Source organism: Odontomachus brunneus, unplaced genomic scaffold (genome assembly GCF_010583005.1).
Source record: "Odontomachus brunneus isolate Ranch 3 - 2012 unplaced genomic scaffold, Obru_v1 Obru_scaffold_029, whole genome shotgun sequence".
Classification (NCBI taxonomy): Eukaryota; Metazoa; Arthropoda; class Insecta; order Hymenoptera; family Formicidae; genus Odontomachus; species Odontomachus brunneus.
In genome coordinates this window covers 448,644-471,593 of record NW_022639479.1, presented here as the reverse complement: position 1 = coordinate 471,593, position 22,950 = coordinate 448,644, and the positions used below count along the sequence as shown (strand labels likewise).

The following is a 22,950-nucleotide window of genomic DNA, read 5'->3' as shown; positions in this document are numbered from 1 at the left end:
TCTAACTTGTGATAATAGTTGACACATTAAAAAAAAACATAAAGGATACAAGCTGCGCTGCTTATCACCATAATACATTTCACAGATGCTTTGCAGGTACAAGTAATTTAAAAATAAGTATAAAAGGTACGCAAATTTATATGTATATATTATTTATATATGTATAAATTAAAGCTACCATATTTAATATACCAAATCCCCCCTAGTTCGGGAATAATAGCAAGCCATAAACACCATATAATTATTGCACACGATAAAAGGACTCATGATCGATTTCATCAAAATTTTTTTAGATAATATCTGTTTGACTTTTTTGTAATCGATTTACGAATAATTATTCCTTTAAATGCTATCTTGTTTTTTTTATTATTAAAGTTTTTCATATTATTTATATTAGAGAGGAAAGTAGCTTTCAGAAATCAACGGTTTTTAACATTTTTAACGGTTTTAACATTCCTTAATGAGTATTTAAGAAACATTGAAGAAATCGAACATTAGTACTTTCACTTTGTCGCAAAAATATCTTGTCTTCCGAATAAAACTAATGCAATTAAAAGCAGCGAATTGTCATGAGAATAAGAAATAATTATTATATTATATTTGGGTCGCGTTAGACTAATTCTTGAATATATAACTTCTCTTATCTGAAATAAAAAGAATTAATTTTTTTTTTAAGGGACGATGGTACTTGGTGACATTTTCTTGATGGAAGATTTGGCTACTTTCTTCAATTGCATTAGCCTTTATATTGAAGGTGCGATATTTACGCGACGTATAAATCTCATTACATCATTTAATTAACTTTTCTTCTTTCTTTCTTGCTCAATTGTTACAAACTATTAGAAAAACTATCTTGAAATTTACGTATCGAAAAAGAAAATCGAATCTCTGTTAAGCAGATAATACTTTTAAGTTTTCCGATTATTCTTATCAGTAAATGAAATTAGAGAGCAAATGTAACATAACTAGTTTTGACAGTATCTTGCGTTTTTCGGAGTGTTTTATATCACATTAGTCGCTCGGGAAACATTGTTCGTTCTCGTATATAATAATTAAACCGTTGGTGGAAATTGAATGACTCGATTGAGCAAAATATTTCTAGCATCCGACAGCTTATGTCTCCTTATTAGTATTACATTATACAATAACATAATGCCGATATATTATACAACATATTCCACAACCTTTCAACTACGAGATTTGAGAGATACTCCTTTGGACGTGATGTGATTGGATCGCAGGGTAAGATAGCACGATCTAGAAATTGTTTCAAGATTATCGTTAGTAGCTCAAACTTACTGAAGCTTAATATTAGCGATATTATCAAAATCGATCGACAGTGCTAAAAATATCTCTTCAATATCTAAAATGGTTCAATTAATATCATTCAAAGGAATGTTCTTGTGACGTCCGTGAGCCGCGTTTAATATCAGAATCATTTCCGCTCCTGTCATTTACAGCATAAAATCGTCGCTTTCTGTACGCCTTCTAGAGGGAAATACTTAAATGCTTAAATACGTAACATGACTCGTAGCGCTCATCAATTAGCTAACTTAAGCGACAACATATATTTACGATATCGTTAGATTGCTTATTTAGGATTTAGTTTTATACAAAATAAGAGGATGTTTCTCTCACACTTGACTGGTAATTCCTGCATCCTGGACGAACTAAGGATCTTGCTTATAGACTACGTAACGCAACAGACAGGATGTCCGATGATAACGGTAGTCGATTTGTGCTCCGAGAAAAATCGAAACTCTGAAATCTGTAAGATTATTATCCTTTTAACGATTTCATGAAAACATTTATGTGTACCACGCGGAGCCTTCATACTTGTGTCGCATCGGACACCCTTTACACATTGCGTACTATAATTATATTGGACGTATAAGATTCACCGAGCGTAGTCTGTTGAAACCCGCATTGTTAAGCACACCCACGTATCGCGCTGCTGAAGAGGGAAATTTCGCAATTCCGTTATATGGAATTGCAAAAAGTTTCTTCGTACTGAATTCTAACACCTCGCACATTGGCACATTGTGACCGTATATCGCTACAATGGAAATTTTGTTTTGCCATATTTTGTCGTAACGGAGAACTGAACTGTACCCAGACCCATTTTCTCATCACATACTCAACACTTACATACAGTTTATTCTTATCTTATGTCATCACACCTCGAGAGAAACTCGTTTTTATATAAAGTAAATAAAGCTTACAAAAGATGTTCGGCAATTCGCGTAAGTTATAAAGAAAATCTGATAGTTTGCATAAATGTAGACAGATAAACAAACATAAGGAATACATATTAATATTTTATCAAATATATAATAACGTTAATATATATTATCTATTGATTTATTTATAATAAAAACAATATATAAATGAATAAAATTTTTGTTAATGTCCAAAAACAATTCTGTAGATAACTTTTTTAAATCTCCCGTTTTTTAGCACCAGCAAAAAAAGACTTATTAGGTCTATCTATTCAAAATCTGAGCAAAATTCAGGATTTTTTAAAATTTACGCATTGCCGAACACGTGCTTCTTCATCTATCACACAGTTACGCGACAGAACGCGAATCTTAGACTCTTCGCGAAGATCAAGCCGCTGACCAATTCTCTGATCGCCACAGCAAGGTGTACATGCCGTGTTTGAGCTCTTCGCTCTCAAGACTCTTGAGTGGGAAGTCCGTGTATCGCGAGATCAGGCTACGGTATCCTTGGCCAACTGTAGCCAGTACGACTTTCTTCTTGTCGACGGACTTGAAGGTCACGATCTGACAGACCTTGCCCTCGAACGGCCGGAACACGGTGACGGGTCGTAGAGTGCCGCATTCGGCGACAACAATGCATCCCCAAGTAGTGCCGATGTATAACTGACTAGCGTTAGCCTCGAGCGCGGTCACTTGGCACTTCTCTGTCGATAGATTTTCCTCGATTGCGATAGACTTGAGACTCTCTGAACACGGTACCAGCTTGGACATGTCGAGCTTGTTGACGATCTGCCGGCTATCCACGTCCCATTGATATACCACGCAACCCGGATACGTATACGAGAAGACAAAGCTCTCGGCTGCGCTGGTCAAGTACGTGGCGAAGAGATTCCTCATAGCAATATCGCTGTTGCCACTGCCGCTGCCTCCACTGCTACCCCCATGTGACAATTGCACCGTATCGATGAGATTGCCGTCCTTTAGCGTGTAAACGGATATCCGACCGAAACTTTGCCCCACCCAGAGCTCCAACAGGCGCCTCTTCCGGCAAATTGCTGCCAACGAGTAGGTCCTTACGTCATTACGCGCTTCACCAGCGATCTCTGTCCGCTTTATCTGCGTGAACGTATCCGATAACAGGCAGATCCTACCGCTATGTAATGCCACTGCGAACTGCTTCAGCTGCTCCAAGTGGATCAGCCCGACCACCTTGGACTCCCTCGCATTGTCTGTCTCCAGATTGTAGCTGGCTACACAGCCGAAGTTGCCGCATAGATAGACATGCACCTGGCCAGTATTGTCGCCGATCCAGATGTAACCGTCCAAGCCGCACATCGCGTACGGTATCACCGGAGTCTCGATCCGCACGTGACGTAACCAACCCTTCTGCGTACCCAACAACATGTCTACCTCGCCGTTGTTGTGACCGAACCAGATCTCGTCGCCGTTCAGACTATCGTCCGCGCCGCGGCTTGTCATGGTGACCGCGGTCACCTGCGTGCGTTCTGTCAGCAGAGTGACGTCTATCAGGTGCGTAAACTCGGGCGCGGATGCGATTGAGACAATCTGACTGGCGGTTGGTCGGTCCTTCGGGTTCTGCGCCCAGCATATCACCATCAAATCGAGCGCGTAACACGGATGGAATGTCTCGCGGTACATGAGCGGCGGTCTGCCGCCCTCTAGTATACATTCCTTCACTGCCTCGTGGCCCTCGAATGGCTGGCGTAGTGTCACCAACTCGTAGATGAACATGCCAAAGGAGAACGAGTCTACCTTCTCTGTGTACTCTTCTTCACCGTTGTACTTGATAATCTCGGGCGCCATAAAGCCTTCAGTGCCACCGAAACCCTTTGCTCCTGTAGGTAACGTCAGCCTCGATATTCCGTAATCAGCCACCTTAACATGCACCGGCTCCGGAATCTCTTGGAACGGTAACGGCATTTGCCATACCAACACGTTCTCTGATTTGAGATCGCGGTAGATGACGTGCTGCTGGTGCAAGTATTCTATCGCCTTGGCGACTTGTAGGATTATCGCCTGGAGCATGTATGGATCCAGCTTGGCACCGGAACGACGGTAGTTCTTCAGCACACCATCCAGCGCGCCTTGCGGAGCCAAATCCAGCACGAGAGCTAACGGACTGACCACTATTCCGATGAGCGGTACGATGTTAGCGTGCCGAAGCGTCAACAGAATATTGAGCTCTTGACGAGCCATGCAGTAGGCTTTGCAAGCATACTGCAATGGATCGCGGTCCCATTTGCTCTGCGACGCCTTGTACGCCAAGATCGCTGACTGCTTGGAGTTGGGACCCGGTGACACTGGCTGCAACATCTTGATGGCCACGTCAGCTCTGACGTGTGTGCCTGGTAATCGACAGCTACCGCGAAAGACGAAACCAAAGGCTCCACGACCCAAAAGCTTACCCCTCTTCAGATCTTCTGATTTAATGAGATGTTTCGCACCGAGATCCATGAAGATAATGTCCGGTGCAACATGCGACAAGGGGATCTCCGAGTGTTTGGGACAGCTGATGGGTTTGTTGCTGTACGCCGCTAGTATGCATTCTTCCACCATCCAGGAGTAAGCAAGAGTATTTTCAGGATGTGAATTCTGCCTGGACATATCTGGATGTCCCTCCAGCGACGGCATTCTGCTAGACGTGAGACTGTCGTAGCCTACACCGCTGTCGCCATCGGACTTGTAGCTGTCTTGGCTTTGTCGCTCGCGGTTCACGCAGTACTTCTGAATGTCCTCGATCAGTCGATCGCTGTCGCTTGATTCACTCTCGCCGTTGCTATCGGTGTTGCCAAGCAAGCAGCGTGGACATGGTATGAGCCTCGTCACCAACAACTTACCTTCCGACGTGTGGACAAAACGAGTACCTAAAGTGGGGTACCAATCTTCCAACAGGATATCGATGTGATCCACAATCAGTGCCATCAACTGTGGCATGCTCTCCGGCCGTGGCTCCACCACGATTGCCTGGTAACCCATCGGCTCCTCGTCCACCGAGTCAGACATGATAGGCTGCTTGATCACTAAGGTATCCACGGGAAACCAAATTTCTAATATGGCAGAATTCTTCAGATCTACGGTACACCATATGCCATCTTGCTTCAGTTTGAATTTAAACTGCCGATAATCGTATGGAGAATTTTTCAGATTGTAATATACTTCCTTGAGGCGTAACAAAGTTATCCCAGAGTATCGTAGCTCAATTCCTGTCTGCCAAAGCACCCACTCTGCTTGTAAATCCAGCAGACTCGCGAAGATGTTATCGTCGACGAAATCTTTGAAGGGCGCTAAGAACGACATAACAATCTCGACAATAGCGTCGTCGGCCAAGATCCGAGTGATTAATCTGGACCAGAAACCGCTCGGAAAGTATGACATCAAAAGCAGTCGCGTAACGGAGCAATCCGGCTGCGATCTCGACGTGAGCACGCACTCGGCGTTGCTCTTGTCGTTAGGTGCGCCAAGGCATGCGAACATCGGCGACGTGATCTTCTTCGCACGTACATGCCAGCCGCGCGTCTTTACCGGCACCTTGATGATTTGGTTGTTGCGCAGGATGTCCTCCTCGGTCGGCAGAAGGGATGGTATCAGCAGCGTACGGCAATCCCAGGTGAGCGCGACTTCGAACTTGTTGAGTAAATTGACGATATAGCCCTGCGTATCTATCGACGAGATCGTGGAGGACTTAAACACATGCTGAATGTCGTCCAGTTTCATTATTCCGGATCGGGCGAACGGATTGATCTCCCGTATGGTGACCACATGAGCGAGCATGTCGCAAAGCCATTGCGGGTCCAAAAAATATAGGTCCTTCAACGTGGCGTCATCGTAATGCAGAATTATACCGTTCTCGTGGAGGAAAAGCGTCGCTTGGTGCAACTCAGCGGGATCCCTGAAGGATCTGTGTAGCTTCTGGAGCTCATTGTTAACCGCTGCGTAATATTGGTCAGCCTTCAGCACCGGATCCAAGCCTGACAGTTTCCTGTCATGCGCCAATTGAATCGCCACGTCCTCTAGAGCCAAATAACTCGCCGGAACTTTCTGCTCCAGCAGGAGTTCCTTGCTACCGGGTGATCTCAAACTGAATACGACATCGTAGATGAGGTTGCACAGCATCTTAATATTGTGTCGCGTCTTGCAGCTTACCTCGATAGTTTCCATGACCTTAGGTAAGCCACACTTCTCGGCGTCCACTACGTTGATGAACTTGTCGCGAATATATTGCTGCAGACCTTCGCTGTGCTCGTAGGAAATGTCGTAATGAGTGCCGACGATAATGACCGGTGAATTTGGTGCCCTACTCTGAATGTTCACCAACCATTGGAAGATCTCCGAGACGCCCTTGAAGCCGTCCGTTATTCTCCATACGACTAGATACAGACTGCGTTTTGATAAGAAATATTGATGCGTCGCGTAGTACTCTCTCTGGCCACCGAAGTCCCAAGTTCTGAAGTATACCGGCCCGTGGGATGATTGTCCGCGTACTTTCTTCTCGTAGATCCAGTCGCCGATGTCCACACCCACCGTTGAGATGGTTGTACCTTTCGCGGTCTTGGCGTTTATATTTTTGTTGCCCATTCGCTTGGCCCAATGCTCGGATGCCTTTTTCTTGTTCGGTACTTCACCCTCTTGCCGCAGCTGTTCCAGCAAACTGGTCTTACCGATACCTTGGATACCGACGATCATCAACTTCATGCGCGCGTATGCCTTTGCGTCCTCCAAAATCGATTTAAGGTAACCGATTACGTCCATTGTCTTGTACTTCTTCGACTCAATCATTGACTTCAGTGGCTCTTGCAATCGGCAGCCTTGAGTATTCAAGTTCCACAGCCGACCCAGCAAACCCATCTGCGGCGGTAGTTCGACGATCTCGTTGTTGCCGCTGATATTTAACACTGACAGATTGTTCAGCTCATAAATGTTGTGCGGTATCTCTCTCAGTTGATTGTTGCTGATGTCCAACATACTGACGTTAGGAAAGAGCAGGTACGACTTTGAATTGGATAGTCCTCCTCCTCCTCCGGTCTTTAAGTCTTTGTCCGCATTTTCTTCCTCCAAGCTTGGCATTTCGCCGTCGTCCACTGACGTCAGCTGGATGCGATTCAGTAAGTTGTTTGCCAATATTAGTGTACGTAAGTTCTCCAATCGTAGATGCCGTCTGTGTGTACACACCGACTGCAGCACGATGTCGCGCATTGACATGGGTGTTTGTCGGTTGTTGGGCACGATAGGCGACTGCACGTTTGTCGCCGGGCAATAGCAGGCTGTGTTTGCTTGTTCCATGCTGTCGCAACTGTCTACCTGTGGTAGACTAGGCCAGCGTGTGATCTGATTATTAGACAGATCCAATTGCTTGAGGCTCGCAGGATACGAGGTGATATGGCTCATAGATCGCAGAGAGTTGTATGCCATGTTCAGACGCACCAGACTCACTGCCAAACACGGCAACGCAACAGGAATGCTGTTGAACAGATTGTGCGCCAGGTTCAATGATGCCAGTACTGATTTGTTGCCATTTTCTGTATCATCGTTCATCTTCTCCGACACCTGCACTGAGTTGGTCCATACATGCGGCCGTTCCATCTCAATTATTTGCGCGTTCGCGATCTTCGTAAACGAGTCGAACTCCATAGATTCCACTCGTGGCATAGCGGCAGCCACCAGTCCGCGGCAGCTAGTGCCGTTCGGCTGATTGTCATCGCGTTGCGATTTTCTCAAGACGTTTTGTGATGCCTGGCTGGGTAAATCGCGCAGAAGATTGAACGACGCGTTCAGTTCTTTGAGTTTAGGCGCACGCCACAAATTCTGTGGCAGGCATTGCAGTTTGTTGTTAGACACGTCCATAATTTCCAATGCTGGCAGATTCATTATAAACTCCGGCAGTTGCTCTAATCGATTGTCCTGCAAGTACATCTCCTCGAGAACCGGACACAATTTATCCTTGGGATTCTTCGAGTCGGCCACGAGAGTGTCGATTTTGTTCTGCGCCATGTTGAGGTACCTCAAGCTCTGCAGGTAGAACACAGTAGATGGTACAGAAGTGATGGAGTTGTGGGAGATGTCGATCCTCGTGATAGCGTAAAGAACCAGATCGTTGTTGCGTGGACTCAATTTCTTGTTGACATGCAGCACAGCGTCGATCAGCCACTGCAGCCGAATCTGCGACAAGTGGCACTGCTGATTGTGCCAATTGATCATAGTGGGTGTTTTGGGGAACAGTGCAGAATATGTGACATGGCCAAAAGACGACAAAGCGGAGAAATGCGAGCTTTGCGTGCACTCCGTCATAGCCTTCTTGTTGATCTTGTACTCGGAATCCGGGTGTGCTTTGATCGAAAGCAACTTCGCAGTCAACGCCTCGTCGCGATTCTGCGCGGCGATCTTCAGGGCTTTGCATTCGTTGTCGACCGCACCGTGCTTCAACAGCAGATCCGCGATCTTTATGTCACGGTTTTGACATGCAATCGTCAGCACATTCGAGTAACTACCCTCCGGATCGCTTTGGTCGTACGGGATCTTGACTGGCAGTTCCAAATTCGCGCCAGCCTGCAGGAGAGCGTTCACAACGTCGGTGTGCCTACCCCTGACGGACGCGTGAAGGGATGTCTCGCTGCCGTTATTGCAATAGAGATCCAGATTTACTGGATATATCATCTTGTCGTCTTTTTTGTCTGTAGTTGCCTTACTACGGAAGTTCAACGAAGACATGAGCCTCTGGATACCACTAGAGATCTTGCGTTTGGACACCGGTAACTGCTGCGTACCACTCGCGTCCTCTTCTTTGGTTGTTCTCGCCTTCACCCTGTAGCCTAACAGTAACTCGACGCACTTGACATTTCCCAGCATGCTGGCTATGTAAAGAACGTGCTGGCCGGTAACATCCTGCGCGTTGATGTCGAATGGTAGTTCATACTCGAACTCGCCAGAGGGATCCCGATAACGCTGATAGACGTGCTGCGGATACTCGAACCTGAGCAGTGCGTCTATCACTATGTGATGGCCGTTTATAGCGGCGGCGTGGATCGGCAACCAACGTTCCACCGTGAGTGTTTGCACCTGTTTGGGAAAGTGGCGTAACAGCAGATCGACGATTTCCACCTTGCCGTGGTAGCACGCAATGTAGAGTGGGCAGTACTTGGTGACCGGATGAATCCGACAGTCGGCGCCGTGATCCAGTAGCAGCCGCACAATGTCCTTGTGACCGCTCTCGCAGGCCACGAAGAGCAGCGTGTTGGCGCCGTTCGGCGCCATGTTCACCACGCATTCCAGATCGTTCGAGAGACCTTGTATGATGTTCCTGGCGGCTACGGTGTCACCTTGGATACAAGCCGCGCGCAGGGAAGCGTGGGTCGCCTGTTTAGCCAACTCATACTTCTCAGCTGCCGTCTTTAGCAGGCGGATACAGGAATCGTGTTTACCCTTCTCGGCGATGTCGAGCGGCTTCAGGCCGTCGTCGTCGCGGATCATGAGATCTGCGTTATAGTTTATGAGTCTCTCCACGTTGCTGGCATGACCGTGCTCCGCGCAGACGTGCAACGGCGTACGGTGATGACCTCTGGGACCACAAGTGATGTTCGGATCTGCACTGGCGATCAGCAATACGTCCAGGCACCGGGAGTTCTCTGTGATCGCCGCGGCGTGCATCGGCGTCCTGCCCCAGGAGTCCTTGCTGTTGATGTACTGCGCGTGCTCGCCGCGCAGCAAGTCCTCCAGTAGCTCGGCATTGTCCCAGAGCGCGGCCTGGTGCAGCAACCGACCCGGAAAATCCTCGTCAATCGGCGTGTAGTCCTCCATAACGGGGACTGCAGACAATACAATGCTGAACTAATTAAAAGGAGGAAGTAATAAAAAAATATTATTTCTATTAAGAGAGAGAGAAAGAAAATTTACTTAACAAAACACTGTAAAACTAAAAGTTTAATTTTTTAAATGCAGACATATGTTCTCTCATCTTTCAGTTTCAAATGTTAAACTAATTGCAAACTAAAATTGAAACCTATTAAAATCAATTAAAGAAATATTTAGTGTATGCTGTACTTACAAGTTTTGTTTATGATTTCATTACATGATTATTGGTATTGACGTTATTTCTCCAACATCTTCAGAATGACTTCTGCAATATATCGAATGTATCAAACACAACCGATTGAGAGATAATTTCTTCAGATATTGCACATTTATCCTAACAGCATATTGCGTTGGTTTAATGCGTTTTAATTATGGAGAAAATTTTAAATTTTGGTTTACTTCAATTTTATAAGAAACTACTATAATTAGAATAAGATTTCGTGTTTTGTTATAGTGATTTCTTGTCTAATTTATATATTAATCATTATGAATTAGCCAAGAAAAACCTGATAACAAGAAATATTTTTTAATGATAATAACAAACAAAAAAGGCGATACATGTTCAATAAGTAAGTCTGCATTGCAGAGCATAAAAACTAAATGTCACATTCAATTTCTTTCATTATTTAATTAAAAGACAAAGTAAATGTCACAACTATATATATACAAGAATGTTATCGATTCAATAATCGAGTCTAAATCGATAAACTCTGGTGAATAAGTAAAAATATCTTACCTTTTATATAAAAACAAAATGTCACAGTAATTTTTCATAGTTTTTCTTAGTCAAATTAAAACGATACGAACATGCTTTCTCGAAAATTTGAAATATTATGCTAACTCATATTTTCACATTTGTTAAATGTTATTGTTAATTTGTTTGTTGTAAATTATTAAATTCGTTCTCTTTCTATCGGTTACACTCTGATTTCTTTGCAATATTTCTTCTCTTGAATTTTTACCTTGTCATATGATTTTCTCTTCTCTAACTATAATGCTTGCAATTTCGTTTTAAATTTTAAAACGTAAACAAAAACTGTGAAAACAATTCATATACATAAAAATAGTACACTGTTATCTTGTAAATCGTGCAATTTCGAATCAGCCAACCTTACTCCGCGCGCACGCGCAGAGACGTGCGAGAAAGTGTTCTACAGTTTTCTAACCTCCATATTTAATCATTCGTAAGTTACGGAAAAATGAAAGCGAGAGCGCGAAACGTCTTGCAATTAACACTCAAATGTGAAATCCAACATGTCGGACAAAATTACCGCCACTTTTTTTATCATACACGATTTGCGCCAATTGTAGTCGTAATTAATATCGGAGCGCACGAAAAAATTTTTGCAGTACCGCGGTGACATTACGTTTAAAATTATAGTCACATTAATCGATTCGACCTGGCGTTTAAATCGAACGCATGTCGCATCGTCATCTTGTCAACATTAGGCCGCGACTCTCCGCATTAAATTGCGTGTCTCGGCAAAATTAATTTAACAAATAATCAACATCAGGTGATGCACGCATTATGGATATTAAATGGAACTTCACTTTTCGATCAATGAATTTCCAACGAGCTTTTCGTTCCACAAAGCGCTTTAACTCGCTGCACGTATCTGCGATTAATTTGTCTCATCGTACCTTTATCATTCGATGTACTTCGGTTGGGATCAGCATAGACACCGAATGCGTTCAGGCCGGAGCGTCGCTCCTCGGACGCATCGCCGGGGTCGGGAAAACCCAGTCACATTGTGATCGATGTCGCCGCGAATTGAAACGTCACAACAACAAAACATCATTGCGCGCGATGATCGCGCGGCACTACTGACGAAACCCGCGATCGAGACGTGAAACGCGAACGAGACCACTACAAGACGGCACGCAATGAATGAGAGTGAGATAGGTGATTGCGAAAGGTCTCACTGCATTGTGATATATGCGACATCTTTCGGCCGATATTTTATTTTCTCTCGAAATTCCAAAAAGGAACAGACCAATCCTGCACACAGGACGAGGAGGTGCTTTGTCCCGATTTATAATGGCTGCGTTCCGAAATTTATTGCCAGTACTGAAATTCTATAATATACGTAACATGAATTATAGATTTTCAGTACTGGCAGTGCATTTCGGAATGTAGCCAATAGGTGTAGTAAGCTTTAAAGATGCGGGTCCAATGGTCCGTAAACATATCCATATCCGTAACCATAAACGTGATATATATCACGACCAATCACGACTCGATTTTGTTTATGGTTACGGATATGTTTACGGACCACTGGACCCGCCCTTTAAAGGTTGTTTTATATTAAGGCGTTTTTTCGTTTCGTAATCACAGTAGTGTTTGGTTGGTTAGTTTGGTCCACTTAACACTCGCAACGCCGCGAGTGTTATTCTATCTTTGGCCGGTATTCATAGTCGAATCTAAGGGTCATTCTACAATTGCGTGAACGTGGTGTAAGTGGTTGTATGTGATTACGACACCAATCAGAATAAAGCAATTAGTAAATAAAACATTCGGATCGGTTGACTCTTACGATCATAACTACGCTTACGCAATTGTAGAATGGGCTTTATATTTAAGACCGTCTTAAGTTTATCTTCAGATCCTTTGTAGCCAATAAAATCATCTGTAGGCCATCTAAAGATCAACTTAAGACGATTTTAAATATAAGATCTGACTATGAATACCGGCTTTTGTTGCTCGAGGCGTTGCGAGCGTTAAGTAAACAAAATCATCCAACCAAACGGTATCGTGGTCACGAAACGAAAAAACGTCTTTAGTTGCAAATCGATTGCAACTCTTGTTGTGCCAATCAGAAGCGTCAATAGCAACATTGATGTTTCTGATTGGCTGTCGCAATAAGAATTGCGTCTGCAATCAGCTTGCAACTAATGTAGAACGACTTTAAAAGGAACGCAGCCATAGTCAAATCGGCAGACGCTCTTAGCTGTAGATTTTTAAACACAGTCTAGTATATAATGCAGCATAGAGAACTTCTTTGCGTATTTAAACTAGCATAAGCAAAAAAGAAGAGGAAGAAGAACGTTAAATTTGACTTCTGTTTGAGCATTCAGCGACCAGGTAAAAATTTGTAATCACAACGTGGTCAGTATAAATATTGTCGAATGATAGAAGTGGTAAGAGCGATTAATGAATTTAATTAGTCATGTTTGTGATGAATAAAATAAAATTACGATAAAAGCGAAAAGTTAGAGAAATAAAGAAATACATTGAGAGAAACGATAAATGATTATAAACGAATCATGGAATACTAATATATATTTTATATATGTTTATTAAATGAATATGAAGATGATGCCTGGAAAAGCACCAATACAAGGTAAACATATACTAATATAATTCAATTATCTTTGTACAAATACATACAATCAAAGTTTAACAATTACTATTTCTATTTTTTTGTAGAAAATCCTTTAGGTCTATCCTGGCATGATAGCGCCTGGATTCCTGTTCTTAATCCAAGTAATATCATGGATTACTTTTCTGAGAGAAGTAATCCATTTTATGACAGAACTTGTAATAATGAGATAGTGAAAATGCAACGTTTAAGTCCTGATCAATTAACGTAAGTTATTTTTTAATATATAATTACAATGGGTCATTATGAACACAAGTATTAACCGCTATTACATTGCTTTTTAGTAATATGACTGGCTTGGAATATATACTGCTGCATGTGCAAGAGCCAATCCTTTATGTAATTAGGAAACAACATAGGCATTCACCAACTGCAGCAACTCCTCTTGCAGACTATTACATTATAGCTGGTGTTGTATATCAAGCACCAGATCTAGGATCTGTTGTAAGTTCTAGACTGGTGAGTAAAAATATTTAGTATTGAATATTTTGTCTAATGTTAATATTAATATTATACTTTGTTACCTGTAACTTAATCTAATTGATATAATATTGTGAATTATTTTGTGGAAAGTGTGTGTTGTTTTCCACAGTTTTCCACAGTTCATCATCTACAATCTGCCTTTGAAGAAGCTAGTTCCTATTCTCGATATCATCCTAGTAAAGGCTACTCTTGGGATTTCACAAATGGCAAAGCTTGGGCTGCAAAGGAACCAGTACGTGAAGAACCCAGTTCATTGTTTCAACGGCAAAGAGTGGATATGTTACTTGCAGAGCTCACTCGTAAATTTCCTTTACCAGTGCCAAAGCCAGTACATCAAACAACAGAAGCTTGTAAGTAGCATTCATATATTTTATATTATCTTTTATTTATAACTTTATAACAATTATTATTAAAACTTGGATTGTATATTTTTAATATCATTCAAAAATGCAGCCATTGAAATTAAACAAGAACCAAAAATTGAAAAGAAAGAAATGAAACCACCACCGGAAAAAAAACCAAGAATAAATTAGAAAATAAAAGTTAATGTAACATATATTTATAGCGTTATTAAGACAAAAGATTGTTAAATATATTTATATAAAATTTGTCTACTTGTAAAATGATGCTATAGTTTAGAGATATAGATATATAGTTAATTAAATCGATTTTAACTGTCGTTAATACTCAGTTACTGATAACTTCATTATGATCAATTATATCAAATCAGATGAATACCAAAAATAAATAATTCTTAAAAGAATTGAACGCGTTTTGGTATCCTTCTATTCTTACTTCTAACTTTTTTGATCTGATCATATAGCTTCCGTTTGCATGTTCGTAAGTCTTATTTTGTAAGCTTGTAGAAATAAACTACGTTATTATTAAAATTATTTTTAATTGATAAATTTAAAGTGTAAATGTTAAATTCGAAATATTACTAAAAATTTATACAATATACAATATAAAATAAAATATCACGATGATATTTCACAATGAGGTATACGAAGCGCATAATGAAGTACAAGTGCGAGACAGGATGAAACCAGTATACGAGAAAGTGCACGAAGCTCCAAAAACGATCGCTAAACTTCGATTATAAAGAGAATCGAAGCAGAATCGAATAACGTAGAAAAGATTGTGAAATTACTGATTATCTCGTTTCGATTATTAATAACTTAATATCATGAAAAAAAATGGATTGGTTGATTCGGCAAATCTATAGAGTTCACGTAATTCACGCTATTTATAAGAAGACAGTTTTTCAGACAGCAACATTTTTGTATTTGTTTTTAAAATTATAATTTTAGATATTCTCTAATAGATAATTATATTTCGGAGAAAGTACTTGAAAAATGTTGTGCATTTTTTCTGGCCTGTATTTTCTCTTAAATTTTTCCACTCCGTTGTAAAGTGTTGGGCAAAGACATCCTTGTAATCGATTCTCAGACAGTTCTTTGTAACTAACGTTCTTATTTTATCGTGTTCGATTTAATTTCACGTTTGTTGAAAACGTATTTAGCGCATTTTATGTATAAAACGTTTTATCTATAAAACAAGTTATGTCTTTTCACTTTTTCCAATAATTTGATCAACATCTCTTACATCGAGAACCATCTTGCATATTTTTCGCTAGGAGGAAATGATTGATTACCGTACCGTCGAATTATTACGATGGATGGATTCGGTGCATAATCGTGTTTCATTCAAATTTTCGCAAAATTTATGATTCTCCGAAGAATTATACAACGCGCAGAAATAGTTGCATCTTCAAATTTAAATGAGGATTCCACTGATTGAAAATTGAAGCCTGTTTTCGGATTATAATTATTTTTAATTGAACTGACGAAAGTTCGAGATGAAGATAGGATATTTTCAGAGATAGTCGATCGTGCTATTTGCACAATTCGACTCGCTCGTATCTTCAGCCGCGACGGTGACGAATTTGTTTAGAAAAAAAAAAATGATTCTCTTAAATCCTACCGATCGTTCCGTGATACACAGTGAGAGATATCATTTACGCGTCATCGGTGGAGATGATATGTCACGCGCGTACATGCACCGAATGCCGTTACTTGGAGGACGACGAACAGAACGATCAGGCGAGTTTCACGGAGTTCTTGGCGAACTGTCAACACGCCAAATGTAAGGTGGTCCGTCTGGTCCGTCAGCAAATAAGTAAACTGCAGAACACGCAGGTAGGTCCCGCGTTTCCCGTAATTGGATGCTATCGATCCTTCGGGCGTTCGTGGGTGCGTTAAAGTTGTCCCAAATTGCTCAGAGGACATTTGAAGGACCGCGTTGTTTGCACTGTTTTCAAAATGCACCTTGTAAACGCGCGGCGAAACACTTATAACACATAGCACATACATAATCCATCTCACTTTCGCGCACGATGAATCGATCAATTAAATGTTACATTTAATTGATGTTACATTTGTGTAAGATTTATATTCTCTCAAAATCATTGGGATAATATTATAATAGCTATATTCTAGAATTTAATTGTAGTCAAAAATATCCATATAAAAATATTGAGACATCTATATTTTTCGAGTCAAGAAAAAGATGACCTTTTCATTTATAAGACACTTCAAGAGAAGTCAAATAAATAACAAAATTACATTTTTAATTGATTTCACACACACACACACACACACACACACACACACACACACACAGACAAATTACAGAATTCTATAATTAAAACTTTAATTACAAAAAACATAAAATATTAAAAATTATGATAAATTATAACGTGCCTCAACATTTTCATATTAACTCCAATTAAGTTTTAAAATGTATTAAAATATTGTACAATAATTATGAAACACTTTATATAATAAAAATTATATGATTAATTAATGATCCTCAAACTCTTTATATAATAACAATTATATGATTAATTAATGATCCTCAAACTCGATATGTATTTACTTACACAAGTTAAACATCTCACGTGAGCAGTACGAGCGCTTTCCGTGCACAGACGACGCGCACGAGTCACAGGAAGAGACATATAGCGAGGTACACGGCAAAGTGTATGAAGAGGCGCGTCACGACGAGGTATACGAAGCGCATGATGAAGTACAAGTGCGAAGCAGGATGAAACCAGTATACGAGGAAGTTCACGAAGCTCCAAAAACGATCACAGTTACAAAAAGAATCGAAGCAGAATCGAATAACGTAGTAGAGGTTGCGAAAATTACTGATTATCTCGTTTCAATTAGTAATAACTTAATATCATGAAAAAAATGGATTAATTGATTCGACAAACCTATAGAGTTCGTTAGACAAAATCAAATGTTGCAACTAAGCAGATTTGCTCGTGCAACAAAGAGATTATGTGTGGAAACAGTTGTTATTTTTGCGGATATTATTTTAATTATTTCAGCAAATCGAATTTTGCATATTACAGTTACAGATTTGCTAAACTAGCGAAGTTTTTAATTGCAGCAGCAAATCTTTTTTACGTGAATTATAACAGATCTTTTTACCCTTTCTTAAGCAATCAGTAAGAGTTGATGTCCGTCAATATTATATATATCATAAAATATTAACTATGCGAAGACATCTCTCCTCGGCACACGTTAGGGAATGATCGTTGACAACATGATTGATTAAGAAACACTAACATCAAATCTCGTTTAAAGAATTATTCTAGAAGATAATAATGAATCGCAGTAATTGAATTGAAAGATAACCGGTTACGTAAATAAGTTGTATATTTTTTTATATAATTAATTCGTCATTTGATAACCGGTTATTCTATATGATGACCGCAAATCTCTAGAATATAGTGATGCCGTCCGGCTGTAGGTGTTTCCCGAGAGAGCGGTGGACCGCAAGTGGATGCTGCGGGTCTTGAGCCGCGTTCGTCATCGGGCGCATCTGATAGTAGCGGCTGCTGTGGTCGGTGTAATAGTCTGGTCCGCTTTGGCGTATGGTCCTTGTTTCTTGTTGTCCCTTAAATATACACGCGCTAAACGCTCGCTATTTTAGACACACTTTCATGCGCGTCCATTAGGAGATCCGGTTCGTTCTCTAAAAACATTGGTTAAAATTAATCAAGACATGACTCACGTCTCTGTTAATTCACGATGAGAAAGACAAAAAAGGAAAGTGCTTCAATTAATTGTAATTAATTAATGATCATGAGAACGATACTGGTTATTTTTATACGAGATACATCTACTCAATTTATATATCTATTTACCGCGATGTATTCAATAAGTTTTCTTTTTGTAAAGATGCTTTTATTTTAGAGAGGAAAAATAAAACTTATTTTAAATATATGCTATGTTTCGTATATATGTGTAGCTATGTGTAAACATAGCTGTGTTTCATGAAATTCAAGATTATTACGTGTGCATATTAGATGTTATTTAAGATTAACACATAAGACAATTTTCTACCACTGTAAGCATTAATTTCTACCACCTTAAACACTGTTGCTTTACAGCTAACTTCTATTGCTAAAGTAATTAATTAACTACAAAAAAATTCATTGATGTACCAATTTTTAATTTTAAAACAGCAGCAAAAGAATTAGTTGTTTCGATAAATATATATTTCGTGGAATATCTTAAACTATATTTTCCTACTAGTTTTGAAATCGTTTTTGGTGTGCCAAAGAATTTGCTTTAACATTGAATTTTATTTAGGCACAATTTTATGTAACTGAAACTTATTGTAACAGAAAACTTTACTATTTGTACATCACGGCTATAGATCTACTGAGCTTGACAAAATTTTTAGTTGTAATAAAAAACGTTGTTTTCTGCAACGTTAACGTAATACTGTACTACTGGTACAGGACACTGGGAGAAGGTTGTCAACGAAGGTGCGCGCCGGGAATGATGAGACACGTCAAGACTTGACACAAAATATATTAAACTTGGAATAGTACACCACGTGTAGCGTTCGGTTAAATTATGCGACTAAATCGTCTCTCGCGACGTCCTTAATTCCGCGGACTCTCTCGCTCGTTCGTTCCGCGTGCGATCCTTGCGCTTCGGATCGCCAATGATCCAGGGTCCGTTGATCGTTGATCTCGGGAGATGGTCGTGGCGCGCCACGATATGCTACGATACGATTGCTGATATGTCTGCTACGATATCGTCGTGATATGTCACCACATCGGCGCGTTGAAACAAGCGACGTGAGAGATTCGTTGATTTCGCGTTGATACGCGCGCGATCCAGTTTTCTGGTCTCGACCGCGCAGCGATAGTCTTCAGGCTTTCAAAATCGATCGTCCTGCGATATGTACGTATGTATACGTGTGTGATAGGTGTGTAGTCTGTGGAAGAATGGCCACAACATCTGTTTTGTCAACGTGTTTCGCAACGCATCCGTATCTAATGGGAGAATTCGTCTTTTATGCCCAATTTTTTCACCTCCGGTTAACTTTATCTGTCGGTTAAATGTCAACCGTGATTGGTTAATTCTTGCCACCATAAATATGATTGGTCAATTCCAATAGAATAAGTGGCAGATAAAGTTAACCGGAGGTAAAGAAATTGGGCATTAGTCGTTATCAAGATGACCTTTATTAAATTTTAATTAAGCTAATAGCTAAGATAAATTCAGCTGATAACTTAGAAATTGAGAAAACACGAAAAATAACAATGTACAATTTATATATTATTAAAATGAATAAGAAAATTCTATTGTTTCCTCTCTGTAACTTACATCTAAAAGTATTGTCAATTAATTGTTCTGCTTTACTAACATGAACAGAATTATTAAATATTGTTTATTGTTGAATGACAAAATTACATAGCTGCAAATTGCTGATGGCAATTCGGTCGGCCAATCGATTAATTTAATCGGAGTGCGAAAGTCAACTTTAGAAGATAAATTTTTCTATTAGATACCAGATATATTCTAAGATTCGAGGTGAAAGTGTTGCGACATTTCTTCTACTGACTGCACGCGTATAAATGTACGTATGTGTGTGTATTTTTTCGCGCATATGTCTCTCAATTCACTCTTTCGCGATCGAGTTTACACGCAGCTTTCGGGGCCAGGTATGGAATTGGCGATGATGATCTCCTTCATCAGGTTGCGATCAGCTTTGAAGCTGATGGGCTCCCAGGACTTCGCGGAGAACGGGTTCAACTGTCAAGTAGAAGGAATATCGGGCGTCTAAATATACTTATTAATAATGAAAGAGAGAGAGAGAGAGAGAGAGAGAGAGAGAGAGCACGCGTGCGCATGAGAATTGGGCGAATCAGAGTCGGGGACTTAAAACGACCGCGAACGCGATGCCGCGAGGATTGCCCACTCCTCACTCAAAGGAGTCGATATTATTCATAACACCCCTGAGAAAATTGAGATATCCGGTCACGAGCTTCATCTGCAAAGGAGTTATCGAGACCGATTAAGTCGGTTTAATTTATAAGTGATTGATAAAAGTTCAATCTACAGCAGATTAAATTTCTGTTCTTCCGAATCGCAGAGTTCGGGATCTCTTGAATTATCGAACTTCTCCCTATCTCTGAAGGAATTGAAGAGCTAACAGTTATATTTCATCTTGAATCTTTCCCGGGCTAATTGGAAAATTATTACGTGAAACGTTTCGTTAATAGGCAAGCCAGGACGTACGTATTTTCTGGTGTAAGTTCCGATAATAGCGACGCAAAGGTTCAAGTGAATTTTATCCGCGATTGCGGCGTCGCGGAATTTATATCCAATATCGATATCGACATGGCATTTGAAGAATGTAACTCATGCAGACCGCGATAGTTTCTCGCTAGAGCTTATGATTTACATTTTCATGAGGGGAACGTAAGAGCTTGGAAATTACTCACGCTGCATCTATTCGTCTGCAGCCCCTGCTTGTGAATGTCGTAGGGTGCGAATAACGTGTCCGGTCTTACCGGCAGAAACAGTTGTGGCTCACGTTTGATCTTCTCTTGGTCTGAAACATTCACGTTATTCCATTTTGCATCGGTTGACGGGCCGCGCGCGACGCAGCAGCTTCCCAAACCCGATTTTCATCGAATTAAAACGAATCTCGTTATAAGCGAGCATATTCGCCGTGAACGGCTTGTTACGGTTATTACGTTAAAATTGCACGTAACATGTTAAATCGGATAGTGAAAGTCGGTACAAAGCCGCGCAAAGTCGCATCCCGGCCGTCCTGGCCGGTTGCAATTTTCGACACTGCGTAATCCATCGTTACTAGCCAATCGTTAAAAACGCGATTGATCGCGATTGATTTCAGCTACACGGAGCGTTTAATGGGCGATTAGCGATCGATAGAAACTGATTAGCGTCGTACGTTTCTCATTCTCGGCTGAATGTAAAACTACACATTGATCGAACCCGCGAATTCACTGCTAATCGCTTTTCACGGCTCAGTCCTTTCTTCTTTCTTAAACCCTACGGATTTTTCAACCATAGTATTTGTTCTGTAGACCACAACAGAGAGATAACAATATTCCGTCGGTTGAGGCAACTATATGAGGATATACTACTGAACATCATGTATCTCAAGGACTATGGTTATGGCAACTGTATAGACAGACACGTAACAACAGCAACTTTTAATGCCACATCTGTAATTTGAAATTACAAGTTTTTCTCTAACCATGGTATATGTGGATGTAGCAATCAGTTTTCTCCGTGTGTTAATATTCTCCACCGTGAGCGAATAAGTAACGTGTTATATCAGTTAAAATGAAGTTTTTTTTGCATAACAGGTTACAGAATAAAAGTAATGAATAAAATGATTGAAATCGAATACATGGACGGATTGGTTGATACCAGTGAAGATTCCCTACGATGTAGCAAGTTCATATTTCGATTATTACAGTGAAATATATATTTTACAGTAACAGAGAATCGTTCCTGACGTAGAAACATGAAAAAAAAAAAACGGTTGCCGCTGTCATTTCTGTACTGTCAATCACGACAATTTCGATCGCCCGAAAAATCCCAACAGCGAAATTTTGAAAAGTTTGCGAATCCACCTGCGGTCTCCCCTAATCTGCCGCAAACGTTGAAACCTGGCTGGGTCAGATCGGGTCGCGGCGACAAAAGTGATCACGTTATTTCGTTGTTACGCTACGGTATTACCTTGCGGCGACTGTATGATATCCGGCTGATTATTGAGCGCGTAATCGGTGACCTGTTTCAGCGTGTACTCGACGAAGTACGTGTGGTCGCCGTGAGTCACGTCCAGCATCGAGTTGTTCCGTGAGTCTGGCGGGGTGATTATCGGCTGCTTCATGTACGGCTCGATGTGCACCGGTGACGTGGTGCCGCGACGTCGATACATCATCAACATCACCGAAAGCACCGTCACCCCGAAGGCGATCAGGCAGCCGATCAGTAGCAGAATCAGCGGCAACATACTGACACCAGTGTCTGAAAGCGAAACGTCGCATATAAATGTCGCACTGCGATGGCAGACATGCGATTTTACTTGTGTGATGATCATGTTCGGATATTGGGTCGGGAAAGTTTAACGAACGGGATGAGCCTTTGAGATTGTCCATGGCAGTATGATCCATTTGCACGCTTTAAAATTCTAATCTTCGAAATAATTTATAAATTTTTCATATGTATGTCTTGCACGTTAATAATAAATTTTAATACTTCAGTTTTCAATTATAAATCAATATAGATAGATTGTTAAATATCGTGTGCTTTTATAAAAATTAAGCAATCTTAATCCCGATTTTTTGTCATGATTTTTTGTCGTAAATTTCGCAAACAGTCGCCCGACCGCGCTTAGCCGCGTTATGCTTTGAGAGGAATATCGCTTCTGTTCGAAATACAACGCATATTATTGCTCTTATATATAAAATAAAGAAATTAACTGCGAGAATTTATCGCACGTATGTGCGACGCGATGGTAGCGAACGTGTTAAATTTATTGACGTTCTTAGCTGTAACGTGAATGACCCCATTTCATTTCTACTAAATTAAATAAAATATTTGATAACTCAAGATGAATTATTTTTGTGAAATAAATATATACTTTTCTATTTT

The 22,950-nt window shown here is 40.7% G+C and overlaps 3 protein-coding genes across 25 annotated transcripts in view; 1 reads left to right on the top strand and 2 right to left on the bottom strand.

Moving 5' to 3' along the window:
• Nucleotides 1–196: 196 nt before the first annotated feature.
• Nucleotides 197–11,956, bottom strand: LOC116843014 (leucine-rich repeat serine/threonine-protein kinase 1). 3 transcript variants are annotated; one of them, XM_032812980.1, is made up of 3 exons: nt 11,727–11,956; nt 10,279–10,350; nt 197–10,061 (listed from the first exon to the last, which is right to left on the bottom strand). In XM_032812980.1, the coding sequence occupies exon 3, from the start codon at nt 10,029–10,031 to the stop codon at nt 2,607–2,609; it is 7,425 nt and encodes a 2,474-aa protein (XP_032668871.1). In that variant the 5' UTR covers nt 10,032–10,061; nt 10,279–10,350; nt 11,727–11,956; the 3' UTR covers nt 197–2,606. The 3 variants fall into 3 exon arrangements, with proteins under 3 accessions (XP_032668871.1, XP_032668870.1, XP_032668872.1); XM_032812979.1 differs by having other exon boundaries at nt 197–10,039; XM_032812981.1 differs by lacking the exon at nt 10,279–10,350 and having other exon boundaries at nt 197–10,039.
• A 1,027-nt stretch (nt 11,957–12,983) lies between these two features.
• LOC116843013 (mediator of RNA polymerase II transcription subunit 6) lies at nt 12,984–15,507 on the top strand. Of its 3 annotated transcripts, XM_032812976.1 has the most exons (6): nt 12,984–13,167; nt 13,399–13,426; nt 13,513–13,672; nt 13,750–13,924; nt 14,058–14,298; nt 14,402–14,481. In XM_032812976.1, the coding sequence occupies exons 2-6, from the start codon at nt 13,399–13,401 to the stop codon at nt 14,479–14,481; spliced, it is 684 nt and encodes a 227-aa protein (XP_032668867.1). In that variant the 5' UTR covers nt 12,984–13,167. The 3 variants fall into 3 exon arrangements, with proteins under 3 accessions (XP_032668867.1, XP_032668868.1, XP_032668866.1); XM_032812977.1 differs by lacking the exon at nt 14,402–14,481 and adding an exon at nt 14,949–15,507 and having other exon boundaries at nt 12,984–13,426; XM_032812975.1 differs by having other exon boundaries at nt 12,985–13,426; nt 14,402–14,933.
• A 3,312-nt stretch (nt 15,508–18,819) lies between these two features.
• Nucleotides 18,820–22,950, bottom strand: part of LOC116843010 (nephrin) — a 36,531-nt gene continuing 32,400 nt past the window's right edge. For all 19 annotated transcript variants that reach the window (XM_032812974.1, XM_032812956.1, XM_032812962.1 and 16 more), the window contains 3 exons: nt 22,033–22,323; nt 20,763–20,872; nt 18,820–20,070 (listed from right to left, as the gene is read on the bottom strand). In XM_032812974.1, the coding sequence (XP_032668865.1) occupies nt 19,957–20,070; nt 20,763–20,872; nt 22,033–22,323 (515 nt within the window). In that variant the 3' untranslated portion in view covers nt 18,820–19,956. The remainder of the gene's footprint in view (nt 20,071–20,762; nt 20,873–22,032; nt 22,324–22,950) is intronic.